The sequence below is a fragment of the Gopherus flavomarginatus genome, chromosome 9, assembly GCF_025201925.1.
Source record: "Gopherus flavomarginatus isolate rGopFla2 chromosome 9, rGopFla2.mat.asm, whole genome shotgun sequence".
Lineage (NCBI taxonomy): Eukaryota > Metazoa > Chordata > Testudines > Testudinidae > Gopherus > Gopherus flavomarginatus.
Window position 1 is genome coordinate 20,654,393 of NC_066625.1, and position 25,229 is coordinate 20,679,621.

Here is a 25,229-nt window from a genome sequence, read left to right on the forward strand (position 1 = left end):
CCTCAGTATAAATATGTGGGGAGGTTCCTGCCCGTTAGGCAGAAGGACCCTTTGGGAAGCCACATGGGGGAATCAGTCATAGCTTGGCATTCATTAAGTCTAGGCTATGATTAGACACTTGATTGGATCTGCGAATTGGCCCTCCAAACTGCAGAGTGGTATAAATTTGGATTAGACTCTCTCTGCCCAGTTGAAAGATAAGAAGAGCTAGCTCTGTAAAAGGTCTACAGGTTGTTTGGAGACCTCCTTGCATTCCTACTTCCACTGTTCACACATCCCACCTACATGCCTATGTCTTTTGAGTACTGAGAACATGAAAGATTTAATCTATCATAGTGTTCACATGGAGAAGGTTTACTAATGATAATTGATGTGTGTACATAACAGATTACATTGCTTATTCTTAGAGATGTACAGTTGACCTATAAGAAACATACAGTTGGCCACTTATTGTGGCATATGCCATTGGTTTTTTCCTTTGACCCATATAGATGGTCAAACTCTTGATCAGGCGGTTTCCCTTGCTAAGAATGGGAAACTTCATCAACCCCAACAGGAAGCTGGAGAATTTAATCTGCAGGTAGGAAAGTGACAGTGAGGAAATGGGTGAGAATAAGACCTGATCAGCCCATAGTGGGGGAATAACAGCTGGACAGTAGCCCAGCTTGGTACTCAGATGGGTTTTATTGTAGTACCTGAGTCACAATGGGTATGCCTGTCACAGAAGCCTAATGGAGTCTGAGCTGCAGTGCTAGTTCCCCATGATTTGCCTCAAAGAGTGCATATGTGTTATTTCTCATTTCAAATAACTAATTTAAATAAAATATCATAATCTTTTATAGAAATTAACAGAATTATTGTAATGGCCACTCATACAATGAGGACTGGAATCAGATTCAGTGTACATGTCTTCAGTTCATTTCTCAGTTCCCCTTCCCACTATTACCTTTTGTGCTTGATTGATGTTTGACAAAGGCAAGATGGATTTAGACTTAAATACAATTCTTTTGCAACTTGCTACACTGGTCTGAAATTCTCTAGAGCCAAGAAATGCTTTTTTTTTTTTTCTAACAAAATGTTGCATTTTTTCCTTCTGCTAATTCATATTAATATCATATTTGTGTTTTTCCAAAAAATCTTATTTTGACATGACTTCCACTTTAAAAATAACGGTTTTTAAAGCACATTTGGCATGTGAATTGAAGTTCTCACTCTACACTCTGCATTTTTCTAGTGCTGACATAAAATGTGCTTTGTCTTTATTCATTTCTAAATTGAAGCCAACTGCTGGTGTGATTTTGGTATGTGCTACAGAACCGGCATGCCCTCTCTGGAATGGGTTTCTCTACAGGTGGCTTCTGCATGTGAGCATCTCATCCTTGGCTGCTCTCATTGTTGCTGGCCAACTTTGTTCTGCTACCAGATTAGCCAACGCTGTGTACAGCGTTGCCCCCAAATGCCATTTTATTTTCACCCACCTGTTAATTGAGAATGATTGCTCCCTATATGGATAAGTTACTCAACATATGGTGCAGAGGCCTTTATATATATACTTTTGGAAACAGATATATGTTAATTCTTTGATCTCTGCCAAGACTTGAATTTTAGTCCTTTTTATTGTATGAATCTAATTAACATTTTTATGTAGGGCTCTATAAATAAAGACACCTGTGGGCCAAATTCAGCCCTGATGTGGAAAAGCAAACAGTGGGTAAGAACAGACTTTGTGACCTTTATTGAAGGATTCATGCCAGGGCTGAGTGCTGGATTCTACACAACAGGCCAGTGCAACGCACTACAGTGTGCACTTTACTGCACACTTGATGCTGAAGTCAACAATGGACTTGCCAGCTTGTTTAGATAAGACGCTTGAGGATGTGGCAGATTCCTCAGATTTCTAGATCAAGTAAGTTTTCTGCCTGCCTGCTTTTGTAGCAAGAAATGTCATGTTCTCTTATCCATTACCCACCCACCCACATGCCTTTCATACTAGTCTAGCGAATGGCTGATAAGAATTACTCATTGCAGGACTGCTAGGAAATTAGTTATTACTGGCTTTTTTTTTCTTAATACACGAACAGATAGTTGAGTTATATATGTTTCCTATGTCTTTGCAAATATGATGAGCCTGCCACTGTTTCAGTAATTAAACAGAAATAAATATAAAGGCCATGATGTAATCTTATAAAAAGGGTCAGGAAATCAAGTCATTAGGGTGTTGAATTGTACTCTTAGGCCAGAGGAGGGCAAACTACGGCCCGTGGCCAGATCTGGCCTGTCAGGCTTTCAATCAGGCCTGCGGGTTTGCCAGACCTGTGGCACAGCGGGGCTAAGGCAGGCTCCCTGCCTGCACTGGCCCCACACCGCTCCCAGAAGTGGCCAGCATCACGTCCCTGTGGCCCCTGGTGATGGTGTGGGGGGGAGAGAAGGAGGCAGAGGGCTCCGTGCACTGCCCTCACCTGCAGGCATCGCCCCCTGCAGCTCCCATTGGCCAGGAACGGGGAACCAATGGGAGCTTGTTTATTGCAGTGTTGATCTCCTGAGCCGCTCTACACCAAATATATGGAAGTAATTCACATTCTAAGCTGTATTTAAGTAAAATGCAGTGAGGGCAGCGCGCAGTGGAGGTGCCTGCCCCACCCCACCCCCATGCTGGCCGCTTCCAGGAGCGGTGCAGGGCCAGGGCATATCTTTGCAACACTGATATCATGTATCTGAGGAATGTAAGAAGACTAATTAATTATATCCTTGACATGGAGATATCAGTTGTGTTTTACTATGTTTTTCTATTCATAGTTGCACAACAGCATTTCACCAAATGTTGCAAGGTCTGAAAAATCAGACAGCCTTTCAACTTTTTTTTCAAAGTACTTATCATTTACATTTCAAAGCAGGGAAACCGTAAATATTGATCAATGAAAGACATGCTGTATCCACAGGATGGCAACAAATACAAAATTAAGAATAAGAAAACATATCAGCTTAGACTCAAGGTTCTTTTCCCCCTAGGTATTGCAAGTGTATCCTTTCTAAGGGATTTGTGCCTGATTATGTATAGCTGAAATTTTAAAATAATTTCAGAAAATTTAATTTTCTTAATGGTTCCTTTTTATTAATATACATTGTATTCTCTTTATTTACACAAAACTTGCACTGATGACTTTGGTAGAATTTTAAGTACTTCAGTTTGCTGATTTATGAACATGGACACCATTGGTCAGGCTATGGAAGTGGACCAGGAGGCCCATGTGATTTGGTTATATATTTGAGGTAATGAGAGATACAGGGGTTATATTTTGATCATATTTGCTACACTTAAACTTTTATTAAATTAGTGGGAATCCAATTTCTTTCTGGGAATGCAGGAAAAATATATTTTTATTAAACTAGATGGAGTTCAAAAAAACAGTCACACTAATTTCAACAACAGTGTTTGTCAATATATTGTTATTTTCAGGGAAGATTTTTGATATATGGGGGAGCTGATTGAAAAATGTGTTTTATGAATGTTTTATGAATATTTTTATTGAACTGGAGTGCTGAAATAAAGTACATATGAAGTAACATCTGTTCATACTCCCAAAGACTGCAAGTATACCAGATATAGCCATTGTTATTATTTTTTTTCCAAATAAAAATTACCTACACCTCTACCCTGATATAACGCAAATTTGGATATAACGCAGTAAAGCCGTGCTCTGGAGGGGGCAGGGCTGCGCACTCCGGTGATCAAAGTAAGTTCAATATGATGCAGTTTCACCTGTAACACGGTAAGATATTTTGGCTCCCGAGGACAGCGTTATATTGAGGTTTTAGGATCTTGCCGGAACAAAGCAACCAATAGCTCATTGCAAAAATATTTTAAGACACATTGATTAGAAAGAAAAAGTAATTCTGTGAAGCTGTTGTAACTTCAAAGTATTTTTCCAGAAAATCTGTTTTACCAGATTATAGTATTTTGCTTTCTGAGAGATATTTTAGGATTTTGTCACCAGCATGGTAATTATATTTAGTTAACCAGAACATAAAATTAATTGTAAATTTTACACTTACATGCACACTTACTTCTCTTGAGTAATTTATGCCTGATGATATATAGATAAAACTGAAAAGTAATTTGGTAAACTAGAGTTAAAAAAAAAAGATTAAAAAATTTGAAATTCAGCATTTTACTTAAATACAGCTTAGAATGTGAATTACTTCAGTATATTTGGTATAGAGGGGCTCAGCAGATCAACACTGCAAGAAACGATTGTCTGACAAACTAGAGTTTGACAAAACAAATTAAACACACAGTATTAGATATAATCTCACATCACAAAGAAAGAAGTTGAAGACTCAATAAAAAAGTTAAAAATTTGAAAAGTTACTGGTGAGAACCAGATCACTGGGGAAATGCTGAAAACTTGCGATGAGACCGTAGATTAAAATTATTAATCTCATCATCAAAGTGTGACACCAGGAAGAGTCTCCAGAAAAATACCATTGTAGTTAAAATACTAAAGAAGAGTGATAGCAACGACGGATGAGGTGTTACTCCTTTCTGCGATAGGTAAATTTTTCTGAAGTATCATCTTAAACAGAATGAAGGAGGTGCTAAAGGAAGTGCAGGCTGGAATTAGACACAGAAAATCATGTGTTGACCAGATTTTCACCTTAAGAATAAGCATCAAATGACAGTGCTCATCATCATAAACATCATAGATTTCAAGAAAGCATTTGGTAGCCTCCATCATTATTTACTCTGGAACATCTTAAAGTGTTATGGTATGCAAACAAAAATAATAAGGATTATCAAGGCTTTATATCAAGGAGTAGCAAGCACAGATAAAGTAAACAAAAGCATAAGCAAATGGTTCAGCATAAACACTAGTGTCAAACAAGGATGGATTCTCATTTCTACTATTTGGCATTGCTATTGTCCTTCATTATGAGAAAAAGTGTAATACAGTCATTGCATAGCTCAGCAGCAGCATTCTAGAAGATCTAGATTTTGCTGGCAGCATAGCTCTTCTAAGGAACATCTTAACCAATATGTAAGTAAAAACCAAAGGTAATGCAAAAAAGATGGGTCTAATAAGTTATTAAAAAAAACAACAAATCTAATGAGAACCCCAGCAACTCTCGACTCAGGCATTACTTTAGAAGGCAAAGTAATACTAGAAATGAGTTAATTTACATACTTGGGTAGTAATGTGCAAGCCAGTGGGGATATTAGAAGGAAATAATGTCATGATTTGGCAAGGTGGCAGCTATATTTACCAGCATAAATGAAATTTGGTCATAGAAAAATCTACAAGGTAAAGATTAAACTACAAATTTTCAACTCAGATGTTATTTCCATCTGAATGTATTGATGTGAAATCAGTCAATCCGCCAAAAGTACTGATGGTGTCTAAAAGTCTTCTAAAGTAAATTTCATAGGAAAGAAAAATAGTAGGTATTAAATGGATTTCAACAATCCTCTCTCTAGAGTTATACAGAAAAGAAGATGAAACTATTTGGGATGTGTTAAGAATGAAGCCAAAGCGACTGCCATGGCAGGTGTGCCATTGGGTAGCTGGAGGAATGTGCAAAAGGAGCTGACCAAAGAAATCAGACTCTACCCAGAGAGAGAAAACTTTAGAGGCCTAACAATATAGAGTGGCCCAGGGTAAACAGAGATTAAGGGGTGGGGTGAGATGGGGGTCTTGTTTGTGCAACATCTGATGGCAAGGGAAGGATTAGATTATAACTATCGGTGGAATATATGAGGAGTGAGATTGGCCTGTTGTAATTTGAGCCCTGATATTAGTTGTTGGTTTCATAAGAAATCTCTCTTTATCCATAAGCCATATAAATCGCAAATCAAGCATTTTTATTTTTATCCTAGCTTTAAATGGAAAATTCCCATTAGAAAGGTAATCATGCTAAATTATATGTCAATTAAACCATTTTTCCCTCTTCAAATTAGTTTGAACATGTAGTGTGAAAGAACAGAGTGCTTTCCTCTTCCTCCGCAATTAGTATAAAGGCATGCATGTTGCTACAGGGATGGTATTTCTGTTCATGATCTGTTGTTATGTCTAAATATTTCTCTTGACAAAGTATACCAAGTGCATGCGTTTTATTTCCCTTCCCTGCACATACAGGTATATGAGTAGCAAACATTTTAAAATTAATGTCAAAGCTTTACATTTGTTTATGGCAAAAAGTTTGTTTTTCTGAATACTAGATGACTCCAGGAGAGATTCTTAAAGCACGTTACACGTTAATTGATTAAACTCAAGAAAAACTCTGTGAGATAGGTACTGTTCCCCATTTTATGGATTGGGAAAACTGAAACTCATTAAACTGAATTATTTAACCAAGGTCAGGAAGCACATCTGCTCTCTACAATCGGTATGTTCACATAATGAAAGTGTTTCTGCAGAAGCCAGCCACTTGCAACTATCTGCTCAATTGTCTTTGTAGCTGAAATGACTGTTGTTGTGAGAAAGATGACCAATGAAGTATTGTGAAAGGGCCATTCAAATATCTTGCATGTTGGTGGCAAATGTAAAATTGGTTCCTAGAATGTTCGAACATCATCCAAAATGGTTCACATGGCGTCCTCTTCATTAAGTAGTTGTAAGGCCCGAACATTGTATCTGCAGTTTATCTGGTCAGGAAGTGGTGAAACAAAAGTTGAAGGCTATACATTTTTGTCCTTAGGCTGCCCTGATAGGTTACTTCAGCACAGGGTGGCCGTTGTGGTTTCACCTAATGTTAAAGGGATATTCCAGGGTTGCCAGGTGATTAATGTGCACAACTTATCAGTGTCCGATTTCATACAGGCTATGCCCATTTTACCATAATCACTGTGTGTAATCCCATTAGCACCAAGGCCAGAAGCTAAAGTTAATCCTTAAGGAAACTCCAAGAAGAGATGTTGTTATGATCTGGGCGATTTTAATGTGCAGGTGGGAAAGGATAATGTCACCTGGGCAAGCACGTTCAGGAGGCTAGGTATCAGGCAGAAGAAAAGGAACAGCCAGCAACTGCTAGAATTTGTGGCTGCCAGTGACTTGGTAATCACTGACTTCCCTTTCTGGCACCCAAAATTTACAAGCAGTCCTGGTACAGCCCAAATTGTTGGCAGTCGACTGTCATGGTAAACATCTCGTTGACAGGAAATGACCAGGACTAAAGCCACACTCAGTATCATCCCAGCCTTTGTCATGAAGTGGATTGTTGATTCAAGACACTAGCAAGGAAGCAAAGGCTTCCCCTGGGACCAGCAACATAATAGCTCTATAGTTGCTACATTTGGCCTTATCACTCTTTTAAACAGAAGCAGAACAATACCCTTCTTTCGGTCATCAGATGTGATATTAGTTCACCAGATGGTCTTGGCTGAAGGAAGGGTGGCTCTACCATAACTTCCTGCCCCTCTTCAAATGGTAGAGGGACCACTGAAGACAAACAATTGAGGAGCATCTTAAAATGATCTTCCCATTAACGTAACTGATCGTGCAGACTCTGGCCTGATGCTGTCATTCTGATTCTTTACCTGACAAGCTGATGTCACCTTCTCCTACAACCATCACAAAGCTGAACAGAGGATGTGGAAAGAGAGCCTGGCAACCGCTTCTTCTAAACTGGCTGCCAGCGTTGATGCCAGGATTACTTATCTTTCTTACATGACTTGAAGATGATCTAAAATCAAACTCAATCAGCCTTTGCTTTTGACAGACGTGTTTGAAGACTCAAACTGTGGTCCCACTTTTTTTCTAGCTCCAACTGTAGTGAATGTCTCCTCACTGATCCATGGATGATGTTTGAAGGGCTGAGTTCCCAATACTGAGCTAACAGGGTTCATCACTGATGACTTCAAAAACACCATTCCTCATCAGATGACAGAGGGAGTCCAACTTCAGGCTTTAATGCTTCAATAGCCTTAAGCAGTTCAGAAGACAAAGCCATCTGATAGCTTAATTGTAATAAGAGCTCCTGATTCAATCAGACTAATTTTGGCCTATGAACAGAGCCGACCCACAACATTTTGGCACCTGAAGCGGAGAGCTCAAATGACACCCCGATACCCTGTTGCTTGGGCCAAAACTTTGAAAAGTCTCAATTCTGCCTGCTTCCTGTTCTACTCCTCTCATGGTACTGCTCTGCTACCTACCCCAGTAAAGGAGAACTAACAACTTAAAATGCCTTGTTCAGAAATTTTAAGTAATATTTAACTTTCAACCCCCTAAACATCAAATGTAACTTTTCTTGTCTACATAGTAAACGCTGGCATTTTTATCTGTTTGAATAATCAAAGTGGTGCTTTCTGTGCCTGCTTGGTTGCAAAGATTTGAACTGCTTCCTGAAGGTCCACAGTCTGGGCCAGCTCATGCTTCATTGATATGGTTGCAAGGCCGACCAGCCTCTCCTGTGTCATTGTGGAGCGTAGATATGTTTTAATTAACTTCAGATTGGAGAAGCTGCGTTCTCCACTGGCAACTGTTACAAGAACTGTTAGAAGTTTTCACAGAGCAACAAAAGCATTTGGTAAGAGGGTGGTCATCTTATTTGTGCACATATATTCCAGAACAGCCTTTGGAGTTGATCCTGCTGAAATGTATCTTGAAAGGACTTTCAGTTCATCACCTAAATCACTTTCACCAATATCGCGCATGTCATCATATGTCAACACTGTCTCTAGTGCCCTGCTTTGCTAGTGATTCTTCAGGTATAGTGAGGAGTTTTGGAATATCATACAACATCCCAAATATATTGCTGTGTTCCTTGAGCTGCATGAAATGTTCTTCAACTGACTGTATTGCACTATTTAGCACCCAGTTAAAGAATTCAGCTTTGAATTGTTGTTTGGAGTCTCTTATGGGATTATCCCGTTGTGATGTTGCAGTCTATGTGATTTTATAAAAATTTGATAATGAATATAATGTAACTGGAATATGCTTCTTGCAAAAGGTCTCTTGTAAGGTATCATTACAAAGCTTATTGTCTACTGAATGTGGTCATCCTATTTGTATAAAGATATCACTCTTGTATCTGAAACCAGAAATATGAAATATAACTCTGAGGGCCTATTGTAATTATGCAAAGTGGGGGCTATTAATGGTGGTTTGGAATCTTAATGGCTCCCATCAATCAGGACAATTGACTGGATGGCTGTGTTTGTGGGCAAGCCTTCCTGTGAGTCAGGCTGGGAGGAATGAAGGCTTCGGGTCTTTCAGTGACATGTGATCATGTCACATGAACTGGAATCCATCTTTAACCTGTTGCTTTTCCAGTGAGGGAGGGTGGAAACCCAGAGGGACAAAGGATTCCTGCCTTCTGCAAAAGATATATAAAGGGGTGGAACAGAACAAAGAGGGAGACGAGTCATCATGAAGAATCCCCTAGCTACCACCTGAGCTGGAACAAGAGCTGTACTAGGGGAAAGAATTGTGCCCAGACCTGGAAGGTGTCCAGTCTGAGGAAAAAACTTACTAAAAGCATCTCTGAGGGTGAGATTATCTGTATTCAGTTTAATTAGACATAGATTTGAACATTTTATTTTATTTTGTTTGGTGACTTACTTTGTTCTGTTTGTTACTACTTGGAAACACTTAAATCCTACTTTCTGTATTTAATAAAATCACTTTTTACTTATTAATTAACTCAAAGTATGTATTAATACCTGGGGAAGCAACCAATTGTGCATATCTGTCAGTGTTATAGAGGGCGAACAATTTATGAGTTTACCCTGCATAAGCTTTGTACAAGGTAAAACAGATTTGTTCAGGTTTAGACCCCATTGGAAGTTGGGCATCTGAGTATTAAAGACAAGCACATTTCTGTTAGCTGCTTTCAGGTAAACCTGTAGCTTTGGGGCAAGTAATTCAGACCCTGAGTCTGTGTTGGAGCAGATGGGAGTGTCTGGTTCAGCAAGACAGGGTGCTGGAGTCCTGAGCTGTCAGGAGAGCAGGGATAGAAGTAGTCTTGGCACATCAGGTGGCAGCTCCCAAAGGGGTTTCTGTGATCCAACTCATCACACCCGTGCCTCGTAATCAAAATGTCATCTTCTTCAGTGACTCTTCTATTCTTGAATGGGTGGGAAAATAGCTAAAGCGTGAAGTTCCTCTGTCAACTTCTGTGCACTCTTCAGAATGTTTTGAAATCCCTCATCTGACTGGTAAGACTATAGGTATGACTTTGCTTTGTACAGTTGTTCCATTGCTCCAGATATCTCAAGAACAACACCTTGGAGTCTTTTCCTTACAACATTTATTTCAAAGTGTATGTCATGCCACAACACTAAGCCACACAGAAATTTGAAGTTATGTATGTTTCTGGTGATTCCATTTCCGTCTGCCACTGTTCTCCCATGAACAGTTCCTGTCATAGCATTATCCTCCATAATGGTAACTATGGCATCATCTATCTTCTCAATTTGGTGTTTGATAGGTTTTATTGCCTCCACTCGACTTTCCCATTGTATAGCACTCAACGGATTAAGTGTCAGAGAGGATGTTCCCAGATGTTGCTTCAAAATTTGCCATGGATGAGTTGATGCAGAGAAAAAAACATAGATGCTTTGATTTACATTAAAAAATTCAGCAGCCTCACTAGAAGCTGATGCTGCATCACAGACCACCAAGTTCAATGAATGAGAGCTGCATGGGACAAAAAAAGCTCGAGGGTTTAACTCTCGGATCCGTGTCTGCACTCCTTTGTTCTTTCCTCTCATGTTGGCATTATTATAAGAGCCCTGACCTCTTATGTCAGGTATCGCAATTCCCATATTGTCCAGCTTTTTAAGAAGCACATTTGTCATACCATCTCCTGTAGTATCATCAATGTCAATAAATTCTAGAAAATGCTCTCTGACAGTCACCATTGCGGGGACCTTTTCACTAGGTTCTGTTATTGTTACAAAACACACCATCAAAGCCATTTGTTCCATATGGCTGATGTCAGGTGTGCAGTCCAGAAAAACAGAGTAATATCTTGCTGACTTCAGATCTGTCACAATCTTCTATTTGACTTGTGTTGCCAGTAACTGTATGATCTCATTTTGATTTGTTTTTCCAAGGTAGTGATGTGTGTACATTTCTTGGGTGGTGACTCTTCTTAGATGCTCTTGGAATATAGCATCAAACTCAGCCATCAGCGCCACAATTTTAAGGAAATTTCCGTATATATGTAAATACACAAAAACACAAACATTGTCTTGAATGGGTTGAATCTTATTCTGCAGGATGTTTAACCCTTTCTGGCTACGCATCAGAGTGTGAAATTCATGAATAGTTTCTGGTAGATCAAAACTATTTTTTTCATGAAAGAAAATATGTAAAAAAAAAACATTCTCCCAACTCTACTCCTGAGTGTGTTAGCGCTCCACCCTATCCATTTTAAAATACATTATAAGGATTGGTTTCTTCTCGCAACAGATGAAAGCAAAACAAATAAGATTTGGACAGGGGAAATCTTATACTTGTATTGCACCGAGCATGCTAACAGCACTTACACACAGAAGTAATAATAATACCTTTATAAGATGTCTTACCGATCCTAAACCAGAGAATTGTATCTTTAAACACACAGATTCCATTCAAATTCATCCCTTCCCTGTCACTGAATTATCAACTATTTTGAAATACTTTCGTGGCATCTGTAAAGTATTTCCCAAATTTAATTTAGGACAGACTTTAGCTTGCTCCTTTAAACTAACTTAATAATAAGGTTGGGTTCAAAATTATGATTTCCTAAATATATATTTCAGATTATGGGTTTGCATACAGAGCATTCAGACCCAATCTGATTTTAACTTTTTTCCTCTTGTGAGACAGCATGACATGCCATCCCAGTGGGGAACACTTAGTACTACTCCTGTTAGGGTATGTCTACATCTGCAATTTTGCAGCGCTGGTTGTTACAGCTGTGTTAGTACAGCTGTATAGGGCCAGCGCTGCAGAGTGGCCACACTTACAGCAACCAGCGCTGCAAGTGATGTTAGATGTGGCCACGCTGCAGCGCTGTTGGGAGTGATGCATTGTGGGTGGCTATCCCACAGAGCACCTCGTCCCATATCGGCGCTGTGGCTTGTGGGAAGGGGAAGGAAGTGTGATTGTCTTTCCGCTTCCTGTTCCTGTTCCAACGCCCAGCGGTGCTTTGTTACACATGCGGAGCAGTGTGGCAGCATTGTGACTGTACAGCGCTTTTTCTGCGAATTTTTTTAAAAATGGATCCTCAGCAACTGACGACCTTATTGATGAATGTTGCCAGCACATCGCGCTTGGCAGTGGAGCTATTCCTTCACCTGCAAAAAGTGAGTGATAGTGAGAGTGACAGTGAGTCAGACGATGATATTGAATTGCCTCACTGTGAAGACAGTACATTGCTTGTGGCAGTAACAGATGTGCTCAGCTCCCTGGACTGGTGCGTTTGGGCTCAGGAAACCAGCACTCAGTGGTGGGATCAAATCGTCCTGCAATCCTGGGATGACGAGCAGTGGCTGCAGAACTTTCGGATGAGAAAAGCCACTTTCATGGCACTGTGTGCTGAGCTCGCCCCTACCCTGCGGCGCAGGGACACGAGATTTAGAGCTGCCCTGCCTGTGGAGAAATGGGTGGCTATTGCAATCTGGAAGCTGGCAACTCCAGACTGCTTCAGATCGGTGGCGAACCAGTTTGGAGTGGGGAAGTCTACCGTTGGAATGGTGCTGATGCAAGTTTGCAGGGCCATTAATCGCACCCTGCTAAGAAGAACCATGTGTCTTGGGAACGTGCAGGACATTGTAGATGGCTTTGCGGAAATGGGGTTCCCTAACTGTGGAGGGGCAATAGATGGGACTCATATTCTGTCACCACCCCACCTGGCATCAGAGTATGTTAATCGCAAGGGTTATTTCTCCGTGGTTCTGCAAGCGCTTGTGGATCACAGTGGGCATTTCACTGAGATTTACTCAGGATGGCCTGGAAAGGTGCACGATGCACGAATATTTCGGAACAGTGCCCTGTTCAGGAGGCTGAGGGCCAGGACTTTTTTCCCAGACCGCAAGATCACAGTAGGGGACGTGGAAATGCCCACTGTGATCCTTGGAGACCCCGCTTACCCCTTAATGCCATGGCTCATGAAACCATATACAGGGAAGCTTGACAGGAGCAAGGACCGGTTCAACTACAGGCTGAGCTGGTGCAGAATGACTGTGGAGTGTGCTTTTGGCCGTTTGAAAGCTCGCTGGAGGTGTCTTTATGGGAAGCTAGATTTGATGGAAAGCAGCATCACCGCTGTTATATCCACGTGCTGCACCCTCCATAATATTTGTGAAGGGAAGGGTGAAAGATTCAGTGAGGAATGGACCTCTGAGGTTAGATGCCTGGAGAATGAGTTTGCTGAGCCAGAGAGCAGGGCTAATAGGGAGGCCCAGGAAAGGGCTTCAAGGATTAGGGATGCTTTAAGGGAGCAATTTGATGCTGAGAGCCAGCAGTAATGTTTGATGCATTTGATGTGCTTTGCTCTACCTCATTGTGTATTATTTACCACTTCCAGCAGCAATAAAACGTAGTGAAAGAAATAGAAAAAAAAAACTTTATTCAACATACAGTACAAAACATGCAAGGGGGTAGGGGTGGTTGACAGTACATTTACAGGTTTTACTATGTCCTATTTTGATCAATATTCACTGTCTGTTGCACTTCAGCATTACTATGCTGCAGAATGATGGGGGTGGAGTGAACAGGGTAAGAATTATAGTTATCAGGGCTAGTAGGTGATCTTATAGGTGTTGGGGGCAGCTGGGGATAATAAGGAACTGGCTGCTGGAGAAAGTTGTTTTGTGAATATACAGGGTGACAAGGAAGAGGGCTTTGGGAGGGCTGTGGGTTAGCACGGTACATATTTGTCTGCATGGCTACAAGAGACTCGAAAGACTCAGTTTGGCGAGACAGGAGGCTTATCATCTGCTTTGTTGTTTTTTTGGCAGACAATTCCTTTCTCCTGCTTTCTGTTTGCCTACACAATTCCTTTCTCCTGCTTTCTGTTTGCCTCCATTCATGTACAGTCTTTCTCCACTCCTGTACACTGCTTCTCCATTCCTCTGTCTTCCTACTTTCCCTGTTGTAGTGGCTCCGAACAGACTTGATCAATTCCTCTTTTGATTTCCTAGGATTGCGTCTCAGGTTCTGCAACCTACGTGAGGGCGGTGATACAGCTGCAGTAGTCAAGGTCCCTAGAAAACAGAGAGATAGAAACATGTAATACACAGAGGCATCATTTTTTATTATCAAATTTTGAAGGACTTTTGAGATTTTGGTAGCATCCTTCTCACATACCTCACATAACACAGAGAGGGCAAGCAAGCTAAGTCATGGCGAGCAATGGGGTGAGTGTTTTTAGCAAAAATTACCCCTTGGGAGTGGGAATTGACCACTGGGTCGCTGGGGTTTATCAGCAGTGGGTACAGGGGGTAGCTGGTGTCATGAAGAAGGGACAGTAGTGAACAGGAAGGTGGTGAGCTAGGTGCTTGGGGGGTTGGGGTTTTTTTTGGTCCACTTTCAACCCATCCTGATACTGAGGGGGGGGTGGAAACGCGGTGCTGGATGCCTGCACACCGCGGGGCTGCCTCCGTGCTGGGAGGGTGGCTGGGGAACACGGCAGCACACCGCGGGGCTGGATGCCTGCTTGGAGGGGGGGTGGGGAACACGGCAGCACACCGCGGGGCTGGATGCCTGCTTGGAGGGGGGGTGGGGAAAACCAGAGCAAACCGCGGGGAAGGATACCTGCTTGGAGAGGGGGTTCAGGGGACACCAGATCAAACCGCGGGGAAGGATACCTGCTTGGAGGGTGGCTGGGGAATACGGCAGCACACCGCGGGGCTGGATGCCTGCTTGGAGGGGGGGTGGGGAACACGGCAGCACACCGCGGGGCTGGATGCCTGCTTGGAGGGGGGGTGGGGAACACCAGAGCAAACTGCGGGGAAGGATACCTGCTTGGAGAATGGGTTCGGGGGACACCAGAGCAAACCGCGGGGAAGGATAGATCAAATCAATGGGCTATTCCACGTTTAGGCATGCATGCAGGCAGCCATAATCAAAATCCTCCTCTCCCAAAACATTGAAATCTACTTACCACGAGCACGATCCTCAGCTTCCTCCTCACCGTCAGCTTCCAGCTGCTGCGACTGGCTGAGCAAACAGGAAGGGGATTTTTAAATTTGCCGGGGCATTTAAAGGAGGGGTCAGGTGAGCACAGGGCAGTGGAGTTTGCTTGATTACCAGAGAGGCTTCCTCAGGTATGCTGGGATACCTGCTTATTCCACGGAGGTCAACAAAAACGCTGGTGAGTGTCTACACCTGATGACCAGCGCTGGTGATCCAGCGCTGGATCCTCTACACCCGAGGTTCGACCGGGTGTACGGCCAGCGCTGCAAACAGGGAGTTACAGCACTGGTAATGCCCTGCAGGTGTGTACACCTCCTAAGTTGCAGCGCTGTAACCCCCTCACCAGCGCTGCAACTTTGTGGTGTAGACAAGGCCACAGACACAATAACCACCATTAAAGCACTACCTGTGTGAGATGTCAAACATTGGCATCACTTCTAACATGAGATGCTAGAATTGCTATTTTTAATACTTTGATGCCAGAAATGCTTTGGGAGGAGAGTGATCAAGAGTACAGGGTTAGAAGGGTATTTGATTGACAGAGGAGGGAGAGAAAATGGCAGAGAATTGACCTGAGAGGGAAAGGGGCAAAGTGAGAGCATTTGAAATACTATGATGGTAACAGAAACTAGAAGGAGTGACAAACACAATTTATATCTCAGACAACGCATATGCCTCTTGTCAATTATAGGGAATAAGTATTCCTCCAGGAATGCCAATTTGGGAAGCAACAGATGTGATTAGGGGAAGGCTAAATTTCATAATAATCATATTAGCCTTGATTCAAAGGTAATTAAAACAAAAAAGGAGATTACTTTTTAAAGTATATGACCCACAACTTTGTGTGTGAGAGAGATTGGTGGTCACTATTCCATTTTGAGATATTCTGAGTGGAATCCCGGTTATAGGTACTACCACAAAGAGGTTCTCTTTTGACCTTGAAAGAAAATATAGTTACTTTTTACTTGAAAGCAATATTTGTTGAATATTTACATTTAGAATTGGGTTATCTTTTCTTTTTGTTTATTTGTTTTAAATCTTACATGGTTGTTGTGGTGAAATTTTGAAGACTATTTTGCACTGTAGAGCAACTAATGACTATCTCTTGAGGCCACAGTTTAAAAACAGTTTCTTGGCGAGTATTGTCTTGTGGATAAATCTAAAATCGTGATATGCAAGTAGGCTGCTGTTCTTAGGAGCATATAAAGTCAGGAAAGTGACTGAATATGACCTTGTGGTAGTCCATTTTATCCTCTGTGTGGCGTGGAGAACAACATTTCTGTTTATAAGCCACTTTCTAACTGCCAGCACTGCAAACTCAGCCTTGAAAATCAAGCTCTGTTCTTTGTGCCTCTTATTTGTAATACTGATTTTGCAGTCAGAACTTGGATGAGAAGCATAGGGCACATTAATAGCATCTAGATTGCTCTCCCATAGCTGTCTTGGCTCTGAAATCCTAACAGCAGTAAGAGCTATATTTTTTCAGTAAAATAATTTAATATGACTTGTAACCCAGGAGCACACACGTTGAGTATGATGTTGCTGTTTTTATAGTCAGTACTGGGGCTGTGGGTAAGTCCAGACTACCCGCCGGATCGGTGGGTAGCAATTGATCTATTGGGGATTGATATATCGTGTCTCATCTAGATGCGATATATAAATCCCCGAATGCACTCCCATCGACTCTGGAACTGCACCAGGGCGAGCGGCGGTAGCGGAGTCAACGGGGGAGTTGTGGCCGTTTTATCCTGCTCCCGTGAGGACGGGAAGTAAGTTGAAATAAGATGCGTCAACTTCAGCGACGCTATTCCCGTAGCTGAAGTTGCGTATCTTACATTAACACCCCACCCACCCCGTAGGCCAGGCTTATGTCTACAATTTCATTTTTTACTCTTTAGGCCAAAAGGACTGTAGACCCTCCTTCACATCATTTCTCCTAAACTTCAAGCACAATATTTTGCAGAAAGGCTCCCTTGCCTCATGTACTCCAGGCACAAAATTTGACAGAGGGTTAGCTCCTCTTTAAGCAGAGATTTAGTAATGGGGATTAATGTGAGTGGGCAGGTCTGGCTTTTGCTTACTTTACTTTCTCTCTGCTGCCTTTTTTCATGCATAACCCCAAACCTTTCCTATGATAGCTACACCAGATATAAACAAATAATGATAGTCAGCAAAGGCAATGTCCTCTAAGACTAATTTGCTGGTCTACTAACAGCAATAGGGGAATGAAAGAACCAAGTATTTTACAGGTTTCAGAGTGATAACTGTGTTAGTCTGTATCAGCAAAAACAACGAGGAATCCTTGTGGCACCTTAGAGACTAACAAATTTCTTTGGGCAAGTTTGGGTGGGGCAACAAGACTTACTGAAGAGGTGGAAGTGGCCTATTTTCAACAGTTAACAAGAAGTTGTCAACTGTGGCAACTCCCATGGAGTGGAAAATACTATTGGCAGGTATAAATACACAGCACATGAAAAGATGGGAGTTGCCACAGTTGACAACTTCTTTGACAACTGTTGAAAGTAGGCCACTTCCACTTTAATTGAATTGGCTCGTTAGCACTAACCCCCACCCCACTTGCTAAGGCAAGTCCCATGTTTTCATGTGCTGCGTATTTATACCTGCCTACTGTATTTTCCACTCCATGCATCTGATGAAGTGGGTTTTAGCCCACGAAAGCTTATGCCCAAAGAAATTTGTAAGTATTTTATGCATTTTTCTTAAAACATCACCTCTTCAGTAAGTCCTCTTGCCCCATCCAAACCCCAAAAGCATGGCTTGGTTTCTGAAATACTGACCTTCTTTCCTAATTTTCTATCTCTCATTTGCATTGTGGAACCTATCTAATCACTGAATTTTTCCATGGCTGTCTGCATCTAAAAAGGTAACAACTTTATTTGTAATCAAAGCATCCAGATTTTGTAAAAAAAAAAAAAAGTTCAGACTGGCTCAAGATAAAGTTTTAAAAGTTAGTGTAAACCCTTAAAATTTTAACATACATATTTTCAAAAATTGTTTTCTGAAACAGTCCCCATCCTAAACTTGGGTTTTTAAGACAGCCACTCCCAAATGAATAATATGAATCATCTCACTTCGGTGAAGGCTCAATACAATAAAGAAAGGGTTGTAATGAATTTTTATCCTCAAGACGTGTACCTTTCTAGCTACATGTTTCATTTAGTTATTCAAAGGCTGAATCATTATGAAGGTGGGATGTTGATCATTTGTTTAGAAAAGAAATTGAATTTTAACCAGGCTTAAGTCTATTTCATCCTGAAGTTACTCTGTTACATAGCAGACATTCACATTTAATCCACATTTCCATAGTTAGTGGGCAAGTAATGAGAGAACCATTCCATGTTGTATTGTTTCCTCAGAATGCATAGAGTTAAAGCGGCTTTTGAAAAACAGATTTTGAAAGCCTGTACATAAATGCGTCAGTCAGATTTTCTTTCTCCTTTTTCTTTCATATTCCTTCTGGAGAAACAATGAGTATTTTTCTAAGTTACTGGATTATCCTGGATCATTTATTGCTATTCCAAAGAAGGTTTCAGTCCTCTTAGGAGCCAGAGAAATTTTTAAGAGAAAAAAGTAGATTGCTTATTTGAGACAAAGCACTAACTGTTCTGAAGTTCTAACTGTAAACAGAAACACCAGGAAAGATCCCAAAATGAAATAGACCCATAGCCACCTGTGACAGAGGTGGATTTCAAAGCAAACAGCCTGACATGGAGTTAGTGGTAGAGGTATGGCTGCTGGTAGAGCTATGGCATGCACAGAATTAATGGCATTAATTCATTATTTAAAGTGGTAGATATTAGCAGTTTTGTTAGTGATGTATATAGTATCACCTGTGAAGAAGTAGACATTTTAAACACCACTTGTGCCTAATCAGAGACTAGTATGTATGAGGGTAGGTCTACATTTAAAATGCTGCATTGGCTCTCCTGTTGACATAGCACTTTCTACATAGAGCGTTAGGTCAGTATAACAATGTCACTCAGCGGTGTGGATTTTTCACACCCCTGAGTGATGTAGTTATACCGATATAGGTCTGTAGTATAGATCTGGGTTTAGTTAAAATCCTGAAATTGTGTTTTTGGGTATCTTTTATTTTGACTGAAATAAGCTTACTAATTTACTAGCAAGTGTTTGAAGTTAAACAGCCTTCAAGATTTGTGTTCAGTGAACAGTTGGGATATGAATACATAATACCATAATTGTTGGTGTTGGAAGTCTTAATGTTTTGATCTTATCAAAAGAAGCCAGAATAGATTAATTAATGAGGAATCTCTATTTATTAAATCAAATGAGGTTGAGGAGTGAGCCCCTCTAATGGGATTAAGTAGAACAGAAAAGCATGACAAGTACAGAAACAAAGGCAGTGAATTAAAATTGCATACAAGCAAACAGCTAATATATAATTAAGTGCACAAAATATATTAATGCAGTGTTAAGGTTTCCTAGTTTAAAAAGTCAGAAAGTTCAAAACTGAAGTGTCAACTCAACCATATTACAGGTTTTGCACATTTTGTTACGTATAATTTAAAATTAACAATGCGAGAATTAAACTTCTTATTTAACCACACAAACAATGATAGCAGTTTCTATGTATGTTCTGCTGAATTAACATTACTATGAGAACCTTCACGTTTGAATTTTTTGGTAATTTTAAAGTTCTTCCCATAGCACCACAACGAAGAGAGCGAGTGGTTAGTTTAATCTTTGTGACCATTTAATAATTCACAATTTGCTGAGGTTCCCACAATTGTTTGCACATTGGTGATACAGTAAATAAAGAACTGGCCTTAGCCCAACTGTTTGTCCGCATTAGAAGAAAGACAGGAGGCCATGGATGTAGTTTAATTAGGCCACAATAATATCTGGGAGTACCTAGCAACAATTGTACAGTGAGGGAAGGAGTGCATTGTCTCCCTACTGTTCCAGACCTAGGAGCCCCAAACCATCTTACTCAGTTGCCTTAAGAGATGCTTTCTCTCAAATCCTTTTCCAATCCAATAACTGTATCCCTTCTATAACGTACCTGCACTGGACATCTGCCACAAGTTTTATATATTAAGTTGTGACACAGCCTGCTTCCCACCCCCTATGGGGAAGTGAAAAACCCCCAGTCTGCTTTGGCCAATTGGCAGCGATGGAAAAATTCCTTTCCAGTCTCCCAAGCGAAAGGGCAACTAGTGTAATGCCCACAACAGATCAAAAGGGAGCCCAGTTGTGCCAAGTTCATGAGTGGGTTCTGCCAGCTCCAGTCCTGGTAAAGAGGGCCTCTACAGAGCTGGATGAGGCATAAATTCCCCCCCTCCCCCTCCCAGCACACACATTCTTCTGATCAACAGGAAGGGCAGTGAAGTGACTTGTCCTAACTTGGCCTCAACTGCTTCCTGCTCTTCCTGTCCATCCCTATAAACTGTTCCCTATGTTCCCATGTGCTGTAAGGGAGCCCCTATTAAGGCAACACCTCTTTCCTTCCAGCTAGCTAGACAAAGATCCATGTGCATAAAGGTTGCAGTGGGCATACTTTACATAGGATACCAAACAGAGGATGTACTAGAACAGGGGTCGGCAACCTTTCAGAAGTGGTGTGCCAAGTCTTCATTTATTCACTCTAAGTTAAGGTTTTGCATGCCAGTAATACATTTTAACCTTTTTAGAAGGTTTCTTTCTATAAGTCTATAATATATAACTAAACTATTGTTTTATGAAAAGTAAATGAGGTTTATAAAATGTTTAAGAAGCTTCATTTAAAATTAAATTAAAATGCAGAGACCCCCTCCCCCGGACCGGTGGCCAGAACTCGTGCATTGCGAGTGCCATTAATGATCAGCTTGTGTGCCGCCTTCGGCACGAGTGCCATAGGTTCCCTACCCCTGTACTAGAATTAGTGGCCTGTAGATGAAAAATTCAATTTGGAAGAAAATTAGAAGGGCGGGAGGTAAAAGTTTAATCTCAGTAAAATGTTTTTCATTTTTAGGTATTTCTCTTATAACACAAGAAACAAAGAAATCAACAAAATCTCTATAAAGTGTTCTGAAATGCTTTCAGTTAATTCACAGTATTTTAGATAAATTCACAAAAAATTACAATTCAGAAAGCAAAATGGGCTCAGAAAGTCTTTAAAACATTATGTACTGTTTTACAGCAGTGCATCTAAATTCATTTCTTCTGGGTTATGTTAAGACCGTGGGCTGAATTCTCCAGTCTTCTCTGTCCTAATTCTGGATTCTGGTTGGAGATGACCAGCTGAGAATTCCCTTGTGCAGGAGAAATCTTCGATGGCATAAGGCTGGTGGAAGTGGCTCCTGTGCCAGCATCTGCTGCACGTTCTCCACTCTCCCGTAAGATGGATAGATGGTGTGGTACAGACTTAAAGGACATTTTGCCAATTATGTAAGTTAGAGCACCTACTCAGGCATCCTAACTTCCACTGGGCCTGGTTCCCTGCTCCTTTGAAGAGGAGAATACAGATGTATTCTGAAAAAAGTAAGTCATGTAAATGGCTGCTAACAAAATCCAGAACTGTTCTACACATTACTACAAAATAGAATGTAGTCATGTTTTATTTAGACCCTTAGAAAGTTTTGTTTTAAAATCAATATTTAAACAAATGATAATTTTATGTAAATATATCTTTCTGTAAGTAAAATTTCAGAGGTCAATATTCTCTTTCACCATAAGTCTGAGTTTTACTATATTTTCATCTTTTGTGTTTTATACAGCAACAAAAGGTTGGGTTATTTTGTCACTTGGTTTCTGAGACTGTGCAAATACCCTTTCCTTTCAGCCCGATTTGTTATCACAAAATATCATACAACTTGAGACAGTTTAGTAGTTTCTGCTTGAGTGGGATAGTAGGAGCGTTGCAGGACACAGCTCTGGAGCAGAGCTGTATATGAATTGCTTGTGTGCACTGTTTCTAATTTAAATTACTTCTATTAATCCATTACTTTTATGAGCACTTTTCATTCATCCAAACAATTAAACCGACAACAGTATTGTTTGAATTACTACACTATTGGTCCCTTGTCACCCACCTTTCTCAAATACAGGATATAAAGTTCGAATTGAAATGTTGTGTGATCAAAGTAGATGCCAGTGTCTGCATTACAATTGCAAAGTAACCTGGTTGATATGAGTCAGGCCGAGATTTTTATGTGTTGTAACAGCATTTGTCTGTCTGTCATTAATGTTACTGTCCAAACTACTGCATCAACAATACTATGCATTAATTAGGAAATGCATATTTTTGATTTTACAGGAACTGTATACATGGATATGAAACTATATTGTTAATCTTTTCAATACAGAGAGAAATGTCTTCATCTGGGGAGATTTGTTCTCTTCTATCTAACATTTTGGTTGTATGTCTTTCAGGTGGCAGAAATGCATGGGGAGCTTATAGAATTCAATGAGCGACTGCACCGTGCTTTGATGGCTAAAGAAGCTCTTGTATCCCAAATGAGGCAGGAACTCATTGATTTGAGAGGGCCAGTAAGTGTGTTTGTGTATTTAAAAGCTTGCTTATTCTCTAATTTTCAAAATATACCACAGTGTAATAGTTTTAGAAGTGTTTCCCATTGTAAAGGTCACTTAAAATAAAATTCCTATTGTTTTATAGAGAATAATCTGGTTAATAATGCATCTGTTAGTAACTCATGACCTCTCGTCTCTTTCATTGTTGTTTATCTCGTTTTTAGCAGTATTCGTTACCAGAAATTGAAAAAGAATAGTAAAATTAAATTGATATTTGAACCAAGAACTCATAAATTGTCCTTTATCTTTATTACTAATCTGAATTTTTTATACTGAAAAGTTGGCACAATATATTTAGAGTAAATATAAGTGGTAGTTTTTCAAGTAGTGGGTTACATGTATTACCTGTAAATGTTCAGATATCTATAGTCAATGTATTCTGAAAATACTTTGCAATGTTCCTAGGGCAATTCAGTTTCTCAAAGATAAGCTAAAGACTTTTGGAAAGAATATAAAGTCAAAGTATTTCAGGCATGGAGTGATAAATGTAAACAATTATGTTATATACTAGGCATGGATGTCCTGATAAATACATCAGTGTCCTAAAATTGCTTCATGATTACATGAAAGCAACTGTTCTGAACAGCACTGGCTCCTAGAGTGAACCTTTCAAAGTACAATCAGGAGTCAAACAGAGCTGTATCTTTGCTCCAACCATGTTTGCGGTTTTTATTGCCGTCATTCTTTACCTAATTGGGAAGTTTACAGCTGGCATTGAAATAATTTACAAAATGGATGGAAAACTGTTCAGGCTTAGCAGGCTGAAAGCCAAGAGTAAGATTTCCGCAATATCTATTGTGGAACTTCAGTATGCTGTTGACAACGCAATCTTTGCCCAGTCTGAGAAAGATCTTCAAACTATCTTGAATGTGTTTACCAAAGCTTATGCATGTCTTGGTTTCACTCTTAATATCAAGAAGACTAAAGTGCTCTATCAGCCCTCTCCAAATGAGGTATTACATGCCACATCTATCAAAATTAATGGAGTGGCACTGGAGAATGTCGATCATTTCCTCTACCTTGGAAGTCATCTTTCATCCAAGGCACATATTGATGCAGAAATTCAACATTGCCTGAGCTGTGCCGGTGTAGCTTTTTCTCATTTATGGCACAGGGTTTTTGAAGACCATGACATTCGAACAGACACCAAGATTCTTGTTTATCAAGTTGTTATTCTCCCAACACTGTTGTATGGTCCAAAACTTGGACAACTTATAGACGCCACTTGAAAGTCCTTGAGAGGCACCATCAACACTGCCTTTGTAAGATTTTGAAGATCAAATGGGATGACAGGCGGACCAATATTAGTGTTCTGGAAGAGGCAAAGACCAGCAGTATCGAGGCAATAATCGTCTGTCAGCAATTCCTTTGGACTGGTCATGTCCGGATGCCAGACCATTGCCTCCCAAAACAGGTCCTGTTCTCTCAGCTGAAAGAAGGGTAACGTGAGTGGACAATGGAAGCATTATAAGGACTTGCTGAAGGACAGCCTAAGAAAATGTAATATTGACATTGACACTTGGGAGGCACTTGCCCAGGATCACTTAAAATGGAGTGAAGTCCTATGTGATGATCCCCTGCGTTTTGAACTTGCTCGCTTACAAGCTGAAGAGGACAAGAGGCGCAGGAGGAAGGAGACACCTGACTTCCAGTCATGTCAACAGCCTCCTGCTGAGCCTGAAAACATCTGCCCTCATTGTAATAGAACTTGTGGTTCAAGAATTGGCCTTATTAGCCATCTGAAGACCCATAACTCCCATGGACGATCATCATATTCTGTAACAGGTGATCATCCATCATCATCATACTAGGCAATTGAAATAAAAGATGCTAAGGCATTAGAGACAATGTGTTGAGTTTCTCAAACAAAAAGGGCAGGATAAAAAGGAAAACATAAATGAGGCAAACAGAATTTATGGGAAGTTCCATAGCTTCACCTTCACATTGTCTAGGTATACTGGAAGAAGGGCAGGAGACACTTGTTATGAATTTTAATCAGGCCGCAACTTTATTATATAGATGTCTGGGACTACACTGCAGGCATATTCATGTTTATTCAAATCAGTTTTCTGGGGCTTTCACCAGCCCCCCTTTGTTTCCATCCAGTTCCCCCAGCCGACCCATGGCTTGGACCTTATCATCCACCACCATCGTAAGAGGGTTAAGGTGAGCTATGAGAATGGGGGGATGGGGTTTGGCTCCCTGCCCTACCAATCAGAGGAGTCCCCAACCCCCTCCCCCATTCTGTTCCTTTATCCAGTACCTCCTTTTCAGTCCTTTACCAGGCCATTTATCTTTAAGAGGCTGCCTTCCCTATGGAGTACCTGCAGTGGACATCCGTCCAACCTTACAAAATAAGTTGTGACATATGGCCTACTACCTATTTCTTCTCACCAGAAAAGGTCCTCCCTCACACTTGCTGTGTGGAAGGCGAAAAAGCCTCACGCCACCAAAGCCAATTCAAATGATGTGGGAAAAATTCCTTCCCAGCACCCCTTTAAAAAGAGTGACTAGCGTAATGCCCACAGCAAGTCCTTACCTAGCCTGCCATTCGGC

At 40.8% G+C, this 25,229-nt stretch overlaps 1 protein-coding gene and 1 long non-coding RNA gene across 9 annotated transcripts in view; one reads left to right on the forward strand and one right to left on the reverse strand.

The window, feature by feature from the left end:
* The window catches only part of SNX29 (sorting nexin 29), a 443,704-nt gene that overhangs the window by 180,087 nt on the left and 238,388 nt on the right, over positions 1 to 25,229 (forward strand). For 7 of the 8 annotated variants that reach the window (XM_050967714.1, XM_050967715.1, XM_050967716.1 and 4 more), the window contains one exon: positions 22,515 to 22,631. In XM_050967714.1, coding sequence (XP_050823671.1) covers positions 22,515 to 22,631 — 117 coding nt within the window. Of the gene's footprint in view, positions 1 to 1,648; positions 1,907 to 22,514; positions 22,632 to 25,229 lie in introns of those variants that run through there. The other variant, XM_050967721.1, reaches the window with a different exon arrangement.
* On the reverse strand, positions 13,538 to 15,175 carry LOC127058185 (uncharacterized). Its single transcript, XR_007776304.1, has 2 exons — positions 15,091 to 15,175; positions 13,538 to 14,191 (listed from the first exon to the last, which is right to left on the reverse strand). It is a non-coding gene; the product is annotated as an uncharacterized LOC127058185 (long non-coding RNA).